This window comes from Alexandromys fortis, unplaced genomic scaffold (assembly GCF_014885135.2).
Source record: "Alexandromys fortis isolate MF-2015 unplaced genomic scaffold, M_Fortis_MF-2015_v1.1 scaffold_212, whole genome shotgun sequence".
Taxonomy (NCBI): domain Eukaryota; kingdom Metazoa; phylum Chordata; class Mammalia; order Rodentia; family Cricetidae; genus Alexandromys; species Alexandromys fortis.
Window position 1 is genome coordinate 2,223,193 of NW_026068091.1, and position 17,746 is coordinate 2,240,938.

Genomic DNA, 17,746 nt, shown 5'->3' on the forward strand with positions numbered 1-17,746 from the left:
AGTGTGGGATCACAGGCACCATTACACCCACCTTTCATTTTCTGGAACCTTCTTCAGAGGGAGTACAGTTATGTAAATGGGTGTGTTCATGGCTGCTGAGAATGGACAAGAATAAAACCAAGTCACCGTCCACTGGCACTCGGTGGCTCTGCCTCAATTACTGAGGTCACTGAGAGGATCAAATTGCTTTCACATTTTTTTGTGGTTGTTGTCAAAAAACAACAACAAAAGAAACTGCACACTTTAATCCCAGTGGGCGGACCTCTGTGAGTTCAAGGTCAGCCTGGTGTACAGAGTGAACCCCAGGCCAGCCAGAGCTACAGAGAAAGACCCTGTCTCAAAACAAACAAACAAACAACCAGAGTGTATAAAATCCAGATTGAACTCTTGAACCTTGGACAGGCACAATAACTAAATAAAAATTGTAAACAAATGAATATAGACAAATTAATAACACCAGGGGCCTTGCACTTTCTCTTAGCATGATGGTGACTCCAGGCTGGTCCTGTCTTTTCCTAAATTTCCAGCGTGGTGTTAGAATCCAGAAAGCAGGCAAAGTAAGGTCTGTGGCCTGGGCTTGTCGGGCAGGAGTCCCCTTAGGTCCTGTCACAACCTTCTGCTACGAAGGGAAGCCCACGGCTGCTCCATAATATTTCTGGAGAGAGTCTGGGGTGCCTATGGCCCTTCTGAGTGTCCTTCCCTCCAGCCATTGAGATGGAAGCAGCACCCACACATACCTGAGTGTCTCCTCAGCCACGTCTCTTCCCCGGACCCCCAGGTCCATGTCATGTGGCCTGATCCTGATTGCTGTGGGCCTATGTACCCCAGTGCAGGGATACCCAGGTCTGTCTCTGATGGCCATATACTACTTTTTGCCTGAATGGGTCATTGGACCCATGACCTCCAAGGTTCCTGTGGTCCTGACAAAGGCTTCCTTCTCTTCAAGTCTCTGACACCTGGGGAATAGAACTTGAGCCAGGGAATATGTCCCTTGCTCAGGCCACATCTGCTCCCAATCCCCAGAGTCCCAGCTTCAAGTCAGGGTGAGGCCTGGGGTCACCCCTTCCAAGGCACCCTTCAGCAGTTGACACAGGATCAGCCTGAGCCTTGGAGCAGCTCCATCAGGAAGCTTGGAGAAGCTGCCCCCAGCAGGAGTTAATTAATCAAAGCTGGATGCATCTGTTGTTAATTACATAATTACACCGTGCCAAGGTTAACTCTTCCCTTGCTGGACCTGTCAGTTGGCAGGCATTGGGAACAGCGGTGAGGACCTGACCTATCCTCCTTCCTTGTAGAAAGTGAAGTCATGAGCCAAGGAGAATAGTGTGTGCCACAGGGTCTGTGTGCGCTAGCACGCGTGTGTGCCACAGGGTCTGTGTGCGCTAGCACGCGGGTGTGCCACAGGGTCTGTGTGCGCTAGCACGCGTGTGTCCCACAGGGTCTGTGTGTGCTAGCACGCGTGTGTCCCACAGGGTCTGTGTGCGCTAGCACGCGTGTGTGCCACAGGGTCTGTGTGTGCTAGCACGCGTGTGTCCCACAGGGTCTGTGTGTGCTAGCACGCGTGTGTGCCACAGGGTCTGTGTGTGCTAGCACATGTGTGTCCCACAGGGTCTGTGTGTGCTAGCACGTGTGTGTCCCACAGGGTCTGTGTGTGCTAGCACGCGGGTGTGCCACAGGGTCTGTGTGCGCTAGCACGCATGTGTGCCACAGGGCAATCTCAGGGCCAGCTCTCGCCTCCTCTCTCATTGGAAACAGTTTCTTGTTCCCAGAGATTCTCTCGGCCTCCGTCTTGCTGAGGGAGTTCTGGGATGGCAGACACAGGTTTCTAGAGCCATCTTTTATGTGGACTCTGGGGACTCAAAGCCAATTTCTCATGCTTTTGTGGCAGCGTTTTGCCTATGAGCCCATCCGAGACCGCATATAAGGTCCTGGCAGGGAGTATTGCTTTTCAGCAGTTATGCCCTTACATTTTGTCACAGGTCCCAAGGAAAGTGGAGACGGAACAGACAAACATCTTTATTTACAGCAACGAATAGCACAGACCCTCCCTCTGCCCACCCCTGCTTCCAGTCTTACTATGCCCTGTCCCACCCAACCCCACCCCAAGCCCCACCCTCTTGGGTCACTGTACGGGTCAGGCTCCTATAAGAGCCCAGCAAATGAGCTGGGGAGGAGGGTAGGGGCTGACATGGGCCAGGCAGGTGTTTTTTCACATTTTCTGTCTTCCGAGCTGGGGTAGCCTGGGGTAGCGGAGGGAGGCGGACACCTGGAGCAGAGGTAGAGAAGGACAGAGGCCTCCCATTCCTGTCCCTCCCCTGCCGTTCACAGTGTTCGGAGTCCTGGCAGCTAACTGGTCCTGTCTTACCAGGTTCTAGATGCCACGTTCCTGGTCACCCACAGAGGAGAGCAGGCTTGTCGGTAACGGACCTGTTCCGCGGCTGAGATGGCTCCTCTGGCCATCCCACCTTCTCACATCTGGGCTGGGATTCTGAGGAGGCCCTGGGGTAAGGGGAGGTGTCAAGCTTCATGTGGCAGCTCTGGGGCTGCTCTGTGGCATCAGGACGAGAAGCAAAGTCCACAGCACTCCATGCAGATCTCCAGGCAGTCTGCTGACTCGCAGCAGGCGTCCACAATGCCACAGTCCAGATCGCAGGGCAGGTCGCAGTCCGCACACTCGCCGGAGCCGCAGCAGCAGCAGCAGAGGCAGGAGTCCTCTGAGCTGCAGGAACCGCACGTGGCGCAGTCCAGGACGATGTTGCAGAGTGTCAGGAACTCACAGAACAGACAGGACAGGATGCAGTGCACGCAGCAGTCTGTGGGCGGGGGCAGGCCAGTCAGAGACAGGAGCAAGGCAGCCCCCGTCCCAACAGTCCAGTTTCACCTAATGTCTGTAGCCCCCATCGCCCTGAGAAGCAAAAGGAGCTAGTGGGGGGATACCCAGTTTCTTTATAGGCACAGGAGGCAAGTAAACCAGAGTGGAATGAAGGGAGCACAGCCAGTCTGCATTGGGAGTCCTTTTTTTAGGGGGCGGGGGAAGTGTTTTGAGACAGGGTTTCTCTGTAGCTTTGGAGCCTGTCCTAGAACTCGCTCTGTAGACAAGGCTGGCCTTGAACTCACAGAGATCCACCTGTCTCTGCCTCCCGAATGCTGAGGTTAAAAGCGTGCACCACCACCACTCTGAATCTCTGCCTTAACTGCGCTCTGATTATGTATTTAACCAAGTGGGTGAAGAGGTATCCCAGGCACCAGTATAAGTGCTGTGTAGGAAGGACACTCGCCTAAGCCTCCTGTAACAACTCTACGATGTGGGCTGTAATTAGCCCCATTCTACAGACGAAGAAACTGAGGCACAGAGATTAGCCATTTAAAGATGTAGCCAAAGGGTTGGGATTTGGCTAAGTTAATAGAGTGGTTGCCTAGCATGCAGGAGGCCCTGGGTTCAATCCCCAGCACTGTAGAAACTGTGTGCATATGCAATTCCAGTGTTTGGGATACAGAAGCAGGAGGATCAGCAGTTCAAGATCATCCTCAGATACTTGGTGAGTTAGAGGTCACTCTGAGCTACATGAAACCCTGTTTCAAAAAATGAAACAAATAAACAACAATATACCACTCTGTCTTTGATTACACCTCACCAATCTGTTGTGTGTCCCAGAGCCAGGACAAAAAACAAACAAACAAAAACATCTAAAAACAGAGGCTGCATCAGATCCTGCCGTGCTCAGAGCTACCACAGGTGCCCTCAAGGGGGAGAAGCTGAGGTTCCAGGTGGGCCTCAGGCCTGGTGAGCTGTCTCTCATGACTGCGCCTTCTCCTCTGCTCTGTCCGTGCTGATCTGCTGAAACTCAGGCAAAGCCCGGCCAAGCGGTACCTCTCTTCTGCCTGGCATAGTCTCTCACTCCTTTCTTTCCCTACTTCTCCAAATGCCATCTCCAGCAGGCTCCCCTGGAGAGGCAGAACTCTCCAGAACTCTCCTCACCCTGGCACACCCCGCTCACAGCCCTCCTGCATTCTTCTGACTTCCTAGCTCTGTCGTGGGCCACTGCACAACAGGCTTTAAGTAGATGGTCACCTCACCCTTGCCAGGTGGTGGTGGTTTGAAAGAAAATGACCCCTGAATGGAGCGGCACTGTTAGGCGTGGCCTTCTTGGAGGAAGTGTGTCACTGTGGGGGTGGGCTTTGGGGGTCTCTTGTTCAAGCTTCCTTCAGTGGGGCTGTCAGTCAACTTTCCATGACCTGCAAGACTAGCACTCTTGACTCCAGCACATCTGCCTGCTCGCTGCCATGCTCCCCTTCATGATCATAATGGACTGAACCTCTGAAACTGTCAGCGAGCCCCCCTCAAATAAATGTTTTATAAGCATTGCTGTGGTCATAGTGCCTCTTTCCAGCAATAGTAAACCCTGAGTAGACATAGGTGCTGCCAGGGCAGTCACCTTGGTCTGTTATGGTCACAGATGTGTCCAAGTCCGCAGAATGCTTCTCTCCTAAGGGCATGCACACAGTCCTGACTGTGTGTACAAGCTATAGTTGTGCACGGCTGTAATCCCAGCTCAAGGCAGGCACAGGCAAGAGGATCAGGAGTTCAAGTTCATCGTCGGCCACAGAGAATCTGAGGCCAGCTTGGACTACACAAAGTGAACACAGTAGGCCCTTATTTGACTAGTGGACTGAGCCCTCACTGCAGAGTGCTGGGCAGTAAGCCCTCCTGAGGGCCAGGCCAGGGGAACCAGAACTGCACTTTGCTGACTAACACTGTCCAGCACCCTGTGTGGCAGCCCTGTCTTCTATGCCCCAAATGGATCCAGTAGTTCTCTTCAACTCCAGATGTGTTAAATCTGCTGTATTTAAGACTCTCAGTCCATCCCAACCGTCCCCGTGTGTCAGTAGGTCATCTTTGCATCCCTCAACATAGTTGGTTGGCATAGTTGATAAAAACCTTCCCAGAGTCCCTGCCTCCTGGAGTCTCAGACAACCTGCCAAATGCCAAACACACCTACTACAGGTCACTTCTGAGTTCCCTACCTCGGCCTCTGCTGGTGTGGCTGTTTCCACGCTAATATAGCCTCTGTAGTGGGCTTGCCACATGGATAACGACCCCATATGTGCCCTATCCACGAGAGCCCAATGAGGGCATGGGCTAGGTACCTAGCATGTAGCAGGTGCCCAGAATGCACAGCTGTTGATATTATTTATTTTCTTGCACCCCTGGGAGTTGAACCCAGGGCCCTGAGCGTGCTAGACAAGTGCTTTTCCACCTAGACACTTCTCTCCATCCTCCCCAGGGTAAGTCAGCTAAGTGAATGACTGCTTGTCATAACTACTTTGGGCAGAATCTGCCCCAAGGGGTGAGAAGGTTTCAGAATGCCTTACTTAACAAATTCAGGAACGGTGGGGTGGGCAAGGCCCTCCCTAGAAAGATGGCTCAGTGGTTTAGAGCATTTGCAGTTCTTGCAGAGGGCTTGGATTTGATTCCATCCAGTTCGGTTTTTAGCTTCTACATGATGGCGCTCAACCATTTGTAATTCCAGTTCCAGGGCTTGGACATCCTCTCCGGCCTCTGAGGGCACCAGGCACACACATGGTGCACACACACATGTGCAGGCAAAACTCTCATACACAAAAATAAATACATCTTTCTTTCTTTCCTTTCCTTTTTTTTTCTGTTTTGTTTTGTTTTTAAAGACAGGGTTTCTCTGTAGTTTTGGAGCCTGTCTTGGAACTATCACTTGTAGACCAGGCTGGCCTCGAACTCACAGAGATCTGCCTATCTCTGCCTCCCAAGTTAAAATAAATAAATCTTAAAAGCAACAGCAATAAATGCACACATTGAATCCTGCTTGCAGGGGGCCAGGCCAGGGTCCCCCAACATGAGCAGGGCTGTGATCAGATGGTTCCTGAACTACAGATGACTGCCCCAAGATACCCAATGGGGCCAGCAGATGGCTGCCGGCTGTGATGTCGGAGCAGAAAGCAGCTGAGTGTCTGGTCTGAGAAGTTCTGGCATCCCCTGTGGAATCTTGTGCCCCCCACCACTCAGCGTCATTTTACGCTCGACGTTTGCTTTGACTAAACAGATGGTCCACTCCTAAAGGATATATATATATTTTTCATTTTCTAGTACTGGGGATGGAAAGCGGGGTCACAAGCCCCTGGAGGAAATTTTCTGATTCTGGAAATAAAGTGGTGTAAACTGGATCAGCCCAGGTGGCCACAGTCCTTGTTAGGGTAAGCCTGAGGAAGTAGGTCTGGGACTGAGGTCACTTCACCGCCCTGTGTGCTTCTCAAGGTGCACGAAGTTGAACAGGGCACCAAGGGCTCCTTAGAGCCAGGCTCTCGCACCCTCGCATCAGCCTTCCCCGCGGATTCTGCCCAGCCTCTAGCTGTTTGCGCCCCATAGATGATTTCCCGGAGGCTGGAGGTCTCCCTTTCTAAACACAAACCCCACAACCATGTGGAGGTAGGAGGGGGTACCTTGCAGGAGTTAGCATGTCAGTCCCTGAGCGCTGGATGGTAGGGTGTGAGCCACAATGCCTGGTATATTGCCGCTTGAGACAGGATCTAGTAACAAAGCCCAGGATGGCTTTGATCCTCCTACCTCAGGAGCCTATAGGCAGGAGGCACTGAATCCAACCGAGCTGCGTGCACAACTCAACCTGCAGCCAGGGCTGCGCTGCCTGTCTGCGCAGGCGAGACGGCAGGGGTCTTACCTTCCTGTGCCTGGAGGGGGACCTGGGAAGTTGACCGAGTGCTGCCTTTGCTCTTCCTCCCAGTCTGGCCGCCCAGAGATGGGTGTGTCTGCAACTTCCGGTGGGCCTTGGGGCCTCCCGGGGCACCGTTCCCCGCATGCCCGGCACTGCCCAGTTCTGAGGGGTGGCTATGGTCGGAGCCGTTTGGCAGTAGTGGGGTGCAGCCTAAGGGGTTCCCCTGAGGCTGGCCTGGGGAAATGAAGAGAAAAGGTGGTGACGAAAAGGAGGGTCACCCTCTGATGATCAGTCTGAACCCTACCAGTTCACTCTTAGTTTCGCCTCCAGCAGCGAAGGCAGATTTGTGTCCTTTGCATGGAGAGACTGAGGCCCGGAAAGCAGAAATGACTAGCCCACAGGGACATCATGGAACAGTCACAGCCTGGGGTTCAGTTTCAACTCCCACAGCAGTGCTCATTCCGGAAAAACAAAAACTAAAACCAAAGGTACAAAGCAGGGGTACCTGCACCCCACTTTCTTACTCCACATGAACTCTGTCCTCTTGTTGTAGGCTCTAGGACCTGGGCTAGACTGGTAGGGTGGAGGAGACAAGGTCGGCTGGGGTTGCTGACGCTGGCAGTGAATCAGTTAACCTTCACCTTGGCCTCTGCCAACCCCCAGCTGTTTTTGCCCTGCCCTTGGTGCTTATTGGGAACATCTGTTTGGAGATGCATGCTTGGCTCTGGATTGAGGGCCCCTGTAGCAGCCCCTTTATCTTCTGCTTCTTGCCCTCAGCTCTGCATAGCCCCACCCTGCTTTGCTACTGTGGGCAGAAAGGACTGAGCGGCTCCTGGTCTGGGTGGTCGGGAGGGAGAACTGGTAGGGAGCGCCTTCCAAAGGCCATGTTCCCTCCTAAACTAAGCAATCAGTTTTAGAAGCTGAGCCTGGGGATGCCCCAAGCCCTCAGCGGCTTTCTAGATCTCCTTCAGAGGATGCTCAACTGAGCGGCTTGGCACGAGTCTCAGAGAGTGAGGGGACCTGTGTTATGCTGGTAGGGGAGGTAAGAAGGGGTCCCACGAGGTCTGGGCTCTGGCTGCTGAATGCCTTCTGCAAACATGGGGTGCTTCTCTTCCCTCAGCAGGGCCCTAGTCCTCACTTCTCCAGCTGACTTGGGGATTTACATTCCACAGGGAGGAGATATGAGGAGGCCCTCGGTGCTGAGGAGAGAGGAAGGTGCCTCAGTGCACCCCTGGACTCTGGGGGCTGGACACTCATGTGCCAGTCATGGTTCCTTTGAACACTCACTGTGTGCCAACCAGTCGCTGCCCCTTGAACACTGTGTGTGCTGGCCAGTTGTCCCCAATACTTGCTGATTATTTTCTCATGGAATCCCCTTTGTAAGACCCCCTCCCCCGACTTTGAGACTTTTGTAGCCAAAGCTGGACTCAAACTGGTTATGTAGCTGACGATGACCTTGCATAGGAGTTCAAGTCCCTCATTCTCCTGTCTTGATTTACAATGTGCTGGGATTACTGGTGTAGACCACTGTGCCTCAGGACAGAGGCAAGGGATGGGGGCAAAGGCTGGGGACTGAGGAACTGGGAAACAAGCTGTTACATCTACACAGTCACTTCCTAGAGTAGCAGCTAGTTAACATGCTCTGAGTGGGTATCGGCATGCGATACCGTGTGCCAGAGTAATGTCTTTAAACATTGTAAGCCATCTATTATTGGTACATTTCTCAGATGAAAAAACTTGAGGACCAGCTGGTATAACTCACAAGAGATCCCACAGCTAGGAAGCGGAGAGAGGAGGCTGGGAGGATAACACCATGACAAGGTGGGAAGCAGAGGTGCCAGGCCGGGGTTGGGGCAAGGCATGGCTGGGGTCTGCACCTGGCAAACAGGAACAAAGCCACGGGAATGGCTAGGCCTGAATCATCCTGGCTCCAGAGAAGACTGGCTGAGCCTTTGGCCAGTGTCACTGTCCCTTGCCCTGCTGCCTAAACATGGGTTCAGTGGCCAGAGGGAGGGAGTCTGAGGTGAGCCTAGGGCCCTGGGAGGCCTTGCAGACACAAAGCTCGCCTGTGGCCTCGGCTGTGGGGTGGCCAACGGGTGGGGGTGGTGTTGAGTCACAGTGCAAACACTCAAAGCCATAGACACAGGGGTGTCTGTCTGTCCCACTCTCACCTGGGCCCCCTCCCTGTGGCTATGGCCATGACCTCCTTGTCTCAAGTGTGTGTGTGAGTGCGTGTGTGTGCATGCATGCGTGTGTGTGTATGTGTGTGTGCAGAAGGCTGCTTCCAGGCTGTCCAGTTTGGCCCCAGATGCCCTCGTTAGAGGAGCAGGAGGCACATTATTTATGCCAACACAGCAGGTGGGCACAGCAGAATGAGGCCAGAAGATTGAGTGCTAGGCTTGTGTCCTGGTCTGGTCTGGGTCTGTGCCTCAGTTTCCTCATCTAGAGAATAGGCTTGACAAGAGCTGTGGTGATGTCTCTCTACGAAAGTACTCGAAGTCATTCAAAGACAGAAAATCCGCTTTGAGACACTATCATGGAAGACAGTAGATGCTTATTACAAAAATGACCTGGGTAGCCCTTGTCCAGCCCCTAGGGCACTGTGAAGACCTCCAAACAGGCCTGGTAAAGAAGATGAACTTTGTTCCGTCCTCCCCAGAGCATCTGGGTGCTCCCCTCTTTCCTCTGCACCCAGGTCCTGTCCTGAAGGGTACACTGCACTGAGTTTCAGCTTCTGGCCCTGCCCAGCACACCAGTTCTCTCTCTCAGAGGCAAAGGATGCCTCTTGTCCTGCAAGCTCAAACTGTGTTTCCAGGAGCCTGGCCTCTGACAAGGTAGAGGCGGAGAGCTGCTGCACTGTATCCTGACGACACTCCGTGGTTGGATTTCCTCGGACAGCCCTGCATGTTGCCACCCCAAACCGTAGTCCCCTTGTACTCACACGTCACAGCTTCTGTGTGAACATCGAGGTCAGTGCTGTTCAGAGCCCGGTGAGCCCCAGGACCACTGTCTTGGGGCATGCAGGGTACCACCTCCTCTGGGGAGCCCTCTTCTGATGATGTGTCTACAGGGTGAGTGGATCCTGCTGCTACCTCCAGCCCAGGGAGGAGGGACATGGTCTGGGCTAGTGAAAAAGCAGATGATGAAGGATTGTTTCCCTGGTGTCTTTCTGTGTGCCCAGGCCCAGGTCTGACCTCCAGGCCAGAGCCCTCGATGAACTCCTTACTTCTGGTCCCTTCACGAGTCAGTCAGCTATCACCTTATCTGGCTGCGGTGTTTGACTTCCAAAGGAAAGTTTCTGAATCATAGCTCATATGTGTGCATGTAAGTGTTCCTGGGTGAGTACATGCGTGTGGCATCAGGAGGGACCCATGGTACAAAGAGGAGTAGGGAGAGGAGAGACACACGGTGCAGGAGAAAACAGACAAGCTGTTCAGCAGCGGAGCCAGAGAGACAGTTATGGGGACTGACGGGCACTACAAGGCAGATGCCAGGGAAAGGAAGTTCAGGAGATTGGGTGGGGACGGCTGATCTAGTGACAGGCTGTCTGGGACCAACAGCAAAGTCAGCCACGAGGAAGAAAGACAAAGACTAGACAGGGCCTGGGCAGACCAGGGCAAGAAGCTGCTCAGACAGGAAGAGGGCAGATGTGGAGAAATTGGGTCAGAGAGGGGATGCTGGCATGGGAGAGGAGAGAGAGAGAGAGAGAGAGAGTAACCTGGGGGTGAGGAGCAGGGAGGGGCCCCAGGCAGGAAGAGAGGCCAGGAGGCAGCCAGGAGCGCTGGGGAAGAGGTGAACCACAGTCCTGTGTAATTAGAGTGACTCTGGGCAGGGTGGGCGGAATGAGGGAACGAGGACACCTTCAAACCACAGCGCCCTTGGCAGCAGGACTAGAGCCCCTTGGGCTCCTGGGAAGGGACGGGGATGCGCAGTGTCTGAGAACCCACAGCTTCAGCCTCTGGGTAAGGCAGGGGTCACAGGGGTAAAGTCCAAGTTCTGACAATTTTGGCTGTGCTATGCAGTGGGACAGCAGTGGTCTCAGAGCATGGTTCTCTACCTGTGTCTCCCTCATAGTTCCCATGCTGGGAGAAAGAAGAAATAGAAGCAGGAGACTCTGAGAGAGGCAGGCGCCAAAGGGCAGGGCTCTGGGGAGGGAGGCTACACAGATGTGGGGGAGAAAACAGCAGAGATGGGGAGGGAGGGTACACAGATGGGGGAGGGGGGAACCCGCAGAGATGTTCAAAGATAAGAGATCAGAATCCAGTCCACCCTGTACACACCAGAAAGGGATGGAGACAAAGGAAGGTCCTGCCAATGAAATAGGTTCCATTACAGAGAACAGAGACGAGCTCCCACAGATGTCCTCTGAGCTGTCTTCAGATGACAGCCATGGAGAGAGATAAACGGAGCTGTCCATGGAGATGTGGGCACTTGGATCTGGGAATCAGAAGCTGGAGGTAGGCCTAGGTGTGCTCCCGTGTCCAGCCACCTCACTGGCTGCTGAGCCCAAGACCCTGTTAACAGCCCCTAGAGTTCCTCTTGGCCCTGCAGACACAGATCCCAGAGGCCTACTGGGTAGCACAGAGACTGCAGACCCAAGTAGGCATGCTTCTGCCTGCCCAGGGCAAACCACAGGCCTCATCACAGATAGGAGCTGGAGCAGAGAGTAGGAGGTGCAAGGGGCCAGGAAGCTTCTGCATTAGGTCCCAGCTCAAAGCTGCAGCCGGGTATTTATGAGGGTTGGAGAGGAAGAGGACTGGGCGAGCACTGAGTTAAAGCATTTGTTTGACATGAAAACAACAACCCTGGTTGCTATTCCCAGCACTGCCAAAAACCCAAAACCCCAAAACAAAAACAAACAATGCTAGCTCTTTCACCCCATGAGTGGTACCAATGGGGTGTGGTATCACTTACCTATAATCCCAGCACTTGGGTGGTGGAGGCCAGAGAGAATCAAAAGTTCAAGGCCAGCCTTGGTTACAAAACCAGTTCAAGGCCAGTCTGGGCCTCAGGAGAGACCAACTCTTTTAAAAAAAAGTTTTAAAGCCAGGTGGCGACACACACCTTTAATCCCAGCACTCTGTGAGTTCAAGACCAGCCTGGTCTACAGAGTGAGTTGAAGGACAGCCAGGGCTCTCCTCACAGGTTTACACTGAGAAACCTTATCCCAACAAACAAAAACAACAACAGAAAACAAATTTTAAAAGCCTATAGGAGTGTGTGTGTGTGTGTGTGTGTGTGCGCACACGTGTGTGCACTGTCAGTAGGTACTCTGAAGAAGGCAGTAGCCACTGAGTCTTAAACAATCGTGGGGGAGGGGTGTTTGAGAAGAGCAATGGGACCAAGACCCCAGAACCACAGTTCGGTGGGAATGAGGGAGCACTCGCTGTTTGGTGCTTCTGAGGTTGGGAGCCGCAACAGCAGCTGGTCATTAAAGGCCCCTGGCTTCCCAGACTTTCTCCTGAGGTCACAGAGTGCACAGTCCTGTATAGACAGAGCCAAGATTCCTGCTTTTTTGGCCCCCAGGGCTTGAGAAGGAGAAAGACAATAAAGAGGGTTTAAGGCCATGGGATTCCCCGGCTGTCCTTTTACCTAGGTGTCTCTCCTCACAGTCACTACAAAGCTGGTGACCGGGATGGGACAAAAGCTTCTAGAGAGACCAGACCATGGCCTGAGGGACACAGAGGGGCAGACCTCCTGAAGCTAGGAAGGTCACAGTGGGGGCAGAGGAGGGAGACAGGCCAGCAGAACAGGGAGGAAAGGGCGGAGTCAGGAAGACTGCTCTGGAGATGCTGCCCCAGAGGACCTGGGCCCCAGGACGCGGCTGGGACGGAAGAGCCAGGGCACACGTGGGCTGAAGACTCCCAGACTGAGAGGCTAAAGAGCCCAGTTTTCCCTCTGTGACCAAAAGACTCCTCGTCCTGCATGGAGAAGAGAGACAGCATCTCGAAGGAGACTCTCCTGACGTGTGTGTGTGTGTGTGTGTGTGTGTGTGTGTGTGTGTGTGTGTGTGTGTGTATGTGTGTGTGTGTGTATGTGTGTGTGTGTGTGCGCGCGCGCAGGAGCATAGAGGAGAGGTGTGGCTGGAAGAGGCCTGGCATCTAAGCCACCCATCTGACCAGAGTGACATCACTATTGATTTACACAGTGAACTCAGCATGCTAGTGTCCTGCACCTCTGGGTCCCTTCAACACGTGCTCCTCCCTAACACGGGGCGAGGCTCTGGTCTGCATGCCTCTCTAGAAAGAAGTGGGGAGAACTTTCCACATGCTCCACAGGAAAGGTGGGGAGACTCACTCCAGCAGCAGGGACCTTGCGGAATCCCTCTGTCTGTTATCCACCAGATTTGGGGGGGTGGTGGTGGTGGTTCTTGGCCAGGAAGGAAAAGGAGAACCTCTTCCAGGGGGGATGGGTTCACTTCAAGCCTGGCCAGTTCCCATGTTCTGGAGCTCCAAGTCCGGCCCCCAGCATTGTCTTTGTGGACAGTGGATCTGGGCTCCCTGTTCCTTGGGCTATGACTATCTCTGGAGAGAGAAGATCAGGACTTCAGGCCAGAGAGTGGTGGCTGATACCTCCCAGTCACTCTCAGTATGAGTAGACACTCAAGGCCTCTGTCACACATCTTTAGTCAATGGACAAAGGTCTTGTGTTCCAGGCACACTCGCCTGTCCAGGCCCCTGGGCCATCACAACAGCTTCTGGCCAGACTACCTGTGCTTATATAGTTGCTCTTGACTCCTCCCTGGCCAGCCGCAGCCTCATCTCTTCCTCCAGTAAGCCTCCTCTGTCATTTGTGATACCAGCGTGCCCTCTGCCCAGCCCGTTACTGACAACTTGGCAAAGAAGTGCTAGTTTCTGCTGCAAACTGGCCCCTTGTCCGTCACCTTCCCTGTGGAGGTCTGCATGTTTGTGGTTGAGTGTTGGAGTTCAGAATGGCTCAGGTTTGGGAAGGAGAAAGAGGGGCCACATGAAGGATTATGGGCGACATCTGACTTTGAACCCCATGGAGACCAGAGATGGTGGGATATTTTGATGTCCAGTTAGCGAGGCCCGAGCCACGAAGAGGAGGACTGGAGAGGATGTAGCTGCTGGCTATGTTCAGTCCAGTTGTTTTATTTTAGGTCCAAGGGCTCCAATTCCCAGGAAATTGAATTTAGAGCCACGGGTAGAAATTCGACGCCCCAGTGCTAGGCAGAAATCTTGTGGCTTAGGGAGCCGGGCTCTTGGGGCTCTCAGGAATGGGCGGGGGAGAGGCCAGGGGGAGAGGCCAGAGTGTGAGTGCTTGGCCACCCGCCCTAACCACAGCTGCCCTGAGTCCTCTTGTGCCCTGTCTGTATCTTGGAACCCTGAAAGAGGAGGCATGTCACACCCTGGCTGTCCTGCCAGCAGCTTCCACTCTGGGGACAGTGCTGTGGCCTCTCTGTTCTGTGAGCGCCCAGGGAGCACGGAGGGTTCTGGTCTCAGGGTCAGGCATCTGTGGGGTTCTGGCTGCATCTTCTGCGGTTTGGGCTTCCTGGGTAGCAGGCAGAAAAGTACAGGACAGGACAAGTGTTACAAAAGCCACATTGTCTGGCCCAGTTCAGACTGGGGAGGGGGCTTGCTGGGACACTGGGGCCTCAAATTACAGCCCAGGCCTAAGCCTTCCCGGCAATTCCCCCTGGACTCTGCGGCCTGTCCTGAGCACATGTTGCTCCCCTCCTCTGCCACTGGGTGAAGAGCAGGTCAGACAGGGGAGGGGGGTCTTGGAAGGAGATATCGGAGGAGAGAAAAACTGAATAAGGGAAGGAAGACAGCATGGAAAAGTGGGGGTGGGAGAGAGGCCAAGAGAGACAGAGACAGTTCCCAGACATGAAGCCTCCCAGCCCCCAGTTTCCCACTGTCCTTCCAAGCCGAAGGAGCCTGGTCCTTGGAGGAGCATCTTCCCTTGAAGTCTAAGTAATTGTATCAAGAACTCTCCCAGAACAGGGACTTAGGGCTGATGAAGAAAGAGCACACACTGTCTCCATTGGTCAGACAACCTCAGTGTTTGGAGGCCCCCACCTCTACAGTTGTGAGAGGCCAGGCCAGGCATACAGGCAGCTGAGACCATTCCCCAAACAGACAAACCAACTAGGGGGTCCAGGCTGGGAGTAGGGTGAGGAGACTGAGGCCAGAGAAGGGGAAAGAAAGGACTTGTCTGAGACCCTGAGGGAACCTGAGGTCAAACCTTGGATCTTCATTACTGAGACAGTCTGAGGAAAGGGAGAGTTTGGGTGTGAGGAAAACAGAGCCTCTGGCTGAGCCAGAATAAGGTTTTAAGTCAGAAAATCTGGGCCTACACTTTTGCACCCCGCCCCCTACCCACCCCGACTCTAACGGAATCTGCACCTCCATAGAGGTGCCTTCCGTATAAGATAGTTTTAGCCTTTGAGGACAAGGGACTAGGACGCTAGATTGGGAGGCCCCCACACAGCCTTCCTTAGTCTGTAGGGTCCTGGGAGAATCAGGGCAGTTTAGCCCCTGAGGTGGGGGAAGGGGTATTTCATTACGTTGGTAGGGTGTGTATGTGTGCCACGCTGGGTAGGGACTGGGCGGAGGGAACGGCAGCTAGCAAGGAGGGAAGGGTCCAGCTTCGTAGCCACTAGTTGCTGAAACAAAAGTTTGCAGAAAGAGCTCTGCTAAGTTTGGGGGAAGGGAAGAAGAGAGACTCAGACGCCACCCACCCCCCACGCGCCACACACCCCGCCTAAGGCCCTCATAAATATTTACACACTGGGCAGAAATGGTTGAGACACAAATCCCAATATTATGGGCAGACGCCACGGCGTGTGTGTGCGTGTGCGTGTGCGTGTGCGTGTGCGTGTGTGTGTGTGTGTGTGTGTGTGTGTAGAGCTGGGGCTGGGGGGAGTTGGAGCCAACTCCTCTCAGCCATGGCTGCCTGCTCCGGGCCCAGTTTCCTCACCCTAGCCCTCTACTCCTTTCTACTCCCCTTGGACCAGGTCCCCAATACTCAGACTTCTCACCCTCACTCCCACCCAAGCTCCTGGGAGCTATCCGCCTGTGTGTCTGCTAGAGAACTAACAACCCCACCCCCCAAAAAAACCCTGTTAGTTTTCCACCCCACTCCGGTCCATCTTTACTTTCCATTCCTTCTCCTACCTGGGTCCGGGGTAGCGCTGGGGACTCCATGGGGCGCGTCGCACAGAGCAGGGCACTGACCGCTCACCTGGGACATCGGCCCGGGACCTGGAGAAAACAGCGCTCAGCGGGCAGGGCGGGCCTCCCCCGGTTGTGCGTGGGGAACCGGGGACTGACTGGGGTGCCCTAGCGCAGACTCGTGCAAGCTGTGCTCCCAGGCAGGTCACTGCGTGGACCCCTCCATGAGACACCTGGGTGTCGCCCGCGCCCCCTTCCCGCTCACTCGCTCTTGGCTCCCATTCCAGCGCCAGCTCGCACCCACCTAGCGCCCCTTCCTTCTTCCTTCTCTCTCTCCAGCCCCCTCGCTCCTCCCCTCTTCCCTGGCCCACCCTGTCCCCGCCCCCACCTCGCTGGCTCGCCCCCCACGCATCCCCTCCCCCGTGCGGGGCTCGGCGCTGCCAGGGCAGGACACGTCTGTCCGCGGGGCGTCCGAGGCCCAAGCCCCCACAGGAAGCCAGCTCGTCTGGTTTCCTCTCCTCGCACAGAGCCAGGGGCTCCAGTCTCCCCAGATCTCCGCCTCCTCAGGCCGGGAGGACCTCGCGGGTTGCACAAGGGGCCGCGTGTTTTTTTCCTTCTATCTTAAACTTTGCAAAAGTTTCCAGACTATCAAAAGAAAGAAGTCACTATCACCCTGGGACAAATGTCTGAATACTACTAGCCCACAAATCGCGTTGTCCCAGGATGAGAGCAACCTAGTTCCTCTGGTGCCTTTGTTCATGTCCTCGATTTCCACTAAGAAGCTGGGCGCTTGGAGTTTGGGGATCAGCCCGCCAGAAACTAGACCTCCGGGAAATCCAATTGGTGTCTCATCAGCCTCCCCTATCCCATAGCAACCAGAAGCATCCCCAGTACCCTGCCATCCCCGCCAGCTGGACGTGGGAATTCGTTTCGGGGGGGGGGGGTTTCTTTGGGCTCCAGGCCGGCACCCCAACTTCAAACACGAGGGTGAGTGTAGAAAGGGGTAAGGAGAGGTCAGTCTGTTGGCCTGGCTGGAATTGTAAACTCTGGCTGTGGGGAGGGGTTGTCACCAAGCAGGGTGTGTGTGTGTGGGGGGGGGGAGTTCGGAGACCCCTGGAGTGACCCCAGGACCCGATTCCGAGAACTTGTGGGCAGCCAGGTAGGGCTGGACAGGGACCCACACTGGTCCTGAGCTGCCTCAAGCCCGGCGTCTGAGTCGGTACCACCAGGGCTAATTAGGGAGGCGGCGGAGCCAGGCCACCTCCTCCCAGCCCGCGTTACAACCGAGGGAAGCTGGGACGCCAGGGATGGACCTTCCCCCCACGGTCGTCTCCCAGTCCTCGAAGTCACTACTTACAGCTCTCGTAGGTCTTCTGGGCGCCGTCGGGGCCAGGACCCGCGTGGCCCCCACGGCGCCCGCAGAGCTCTCACCACCCTCGAGCCACGTCCCGGCGTTGGACTGGAGGGACGGCTCTGAGAAGGAGGTGGGACGGGAAGGGTTCCACCCTGGATGCCTGGATGCTCGCCGCGGTGTGTGGGGGTCTTGGTTCGGTTCCCCAGAGCCCTCCGAGATCAGGCTGCTCTCTGGGAAGAGAGCTTGGGTGCACTCCTCCTTCCTGGTACGGGCTGAGTCACCGCGACGCGCCCGCGGCTTGCAGGGCTTGGCGGCTGCTGCATTCTTCCTGGCTTACCTGAGCCGGTAGGCTGGGCCTCATAAGCAGCTCCAGTCTCCCGCTGGATTCAGCACCCTATCTTTAAGTTTTTCTGTTTCAGAGCAAGGCCCCTGGAACTAACGCAATCCTTCCTACTGTTTCCATGTTGGCCGTGGGCTGTGAAAGCCCCCGTCAGAAGTCCCTGCACCGCTGCAGCACACGCTCATTACACGGGTGTGTTCCCTTTGAGGGCTCA

The 17,746-nt window shown here is 54.9% G+C and overlaps 1 protein-coding gene across 2 annotated transcripts; it reads right to left on the reverse strand.

Annotated features, from left to right (window-relative positions):
* Positions 1 to 2,115: 2,115 nt before the first annotated feature.
* Positions 2,116 to 17,461, reverse strand: Mdfi (MyoD family inhibitor). Of its 2 annotated transcripts, none has more exons than XM_050122882.1 (5): positions 17,196 to 17,461; positions 15,842 to 15,928; positions 9,646 to 9,828; positions 6,711 to 6,938; positions 2,116 to 2,813 (listed from the first exon to the last, which is right to left on the reverse strand). In XM_050122882.1, the coding sequence occupies exons 2-5, from the start codon at positions 15,915 to 15,917 to the stop codon at positions 2,557 to 2,559; spliced, it is 744 nt and encodes a 247-aa protein (XP_049978839.1). In that variant the 5' UTR covers positions 15,918 to 15,928; positions 17,196 to 17,461; the 3' UTR covers positions 2,116 to 2,556. The 2 variants fall into 2 exon arrangements, with proteins under 2 accessions (XP_049978839.1, XP_049978840.1); XM_050122883.1 differs by lacking the exon at positions 17,196 to 17,461 and adding an exon at positions 16,227 to 16,320.
* Positions 17,462 to 17,746: the final 285 nt, after the last annotated feature.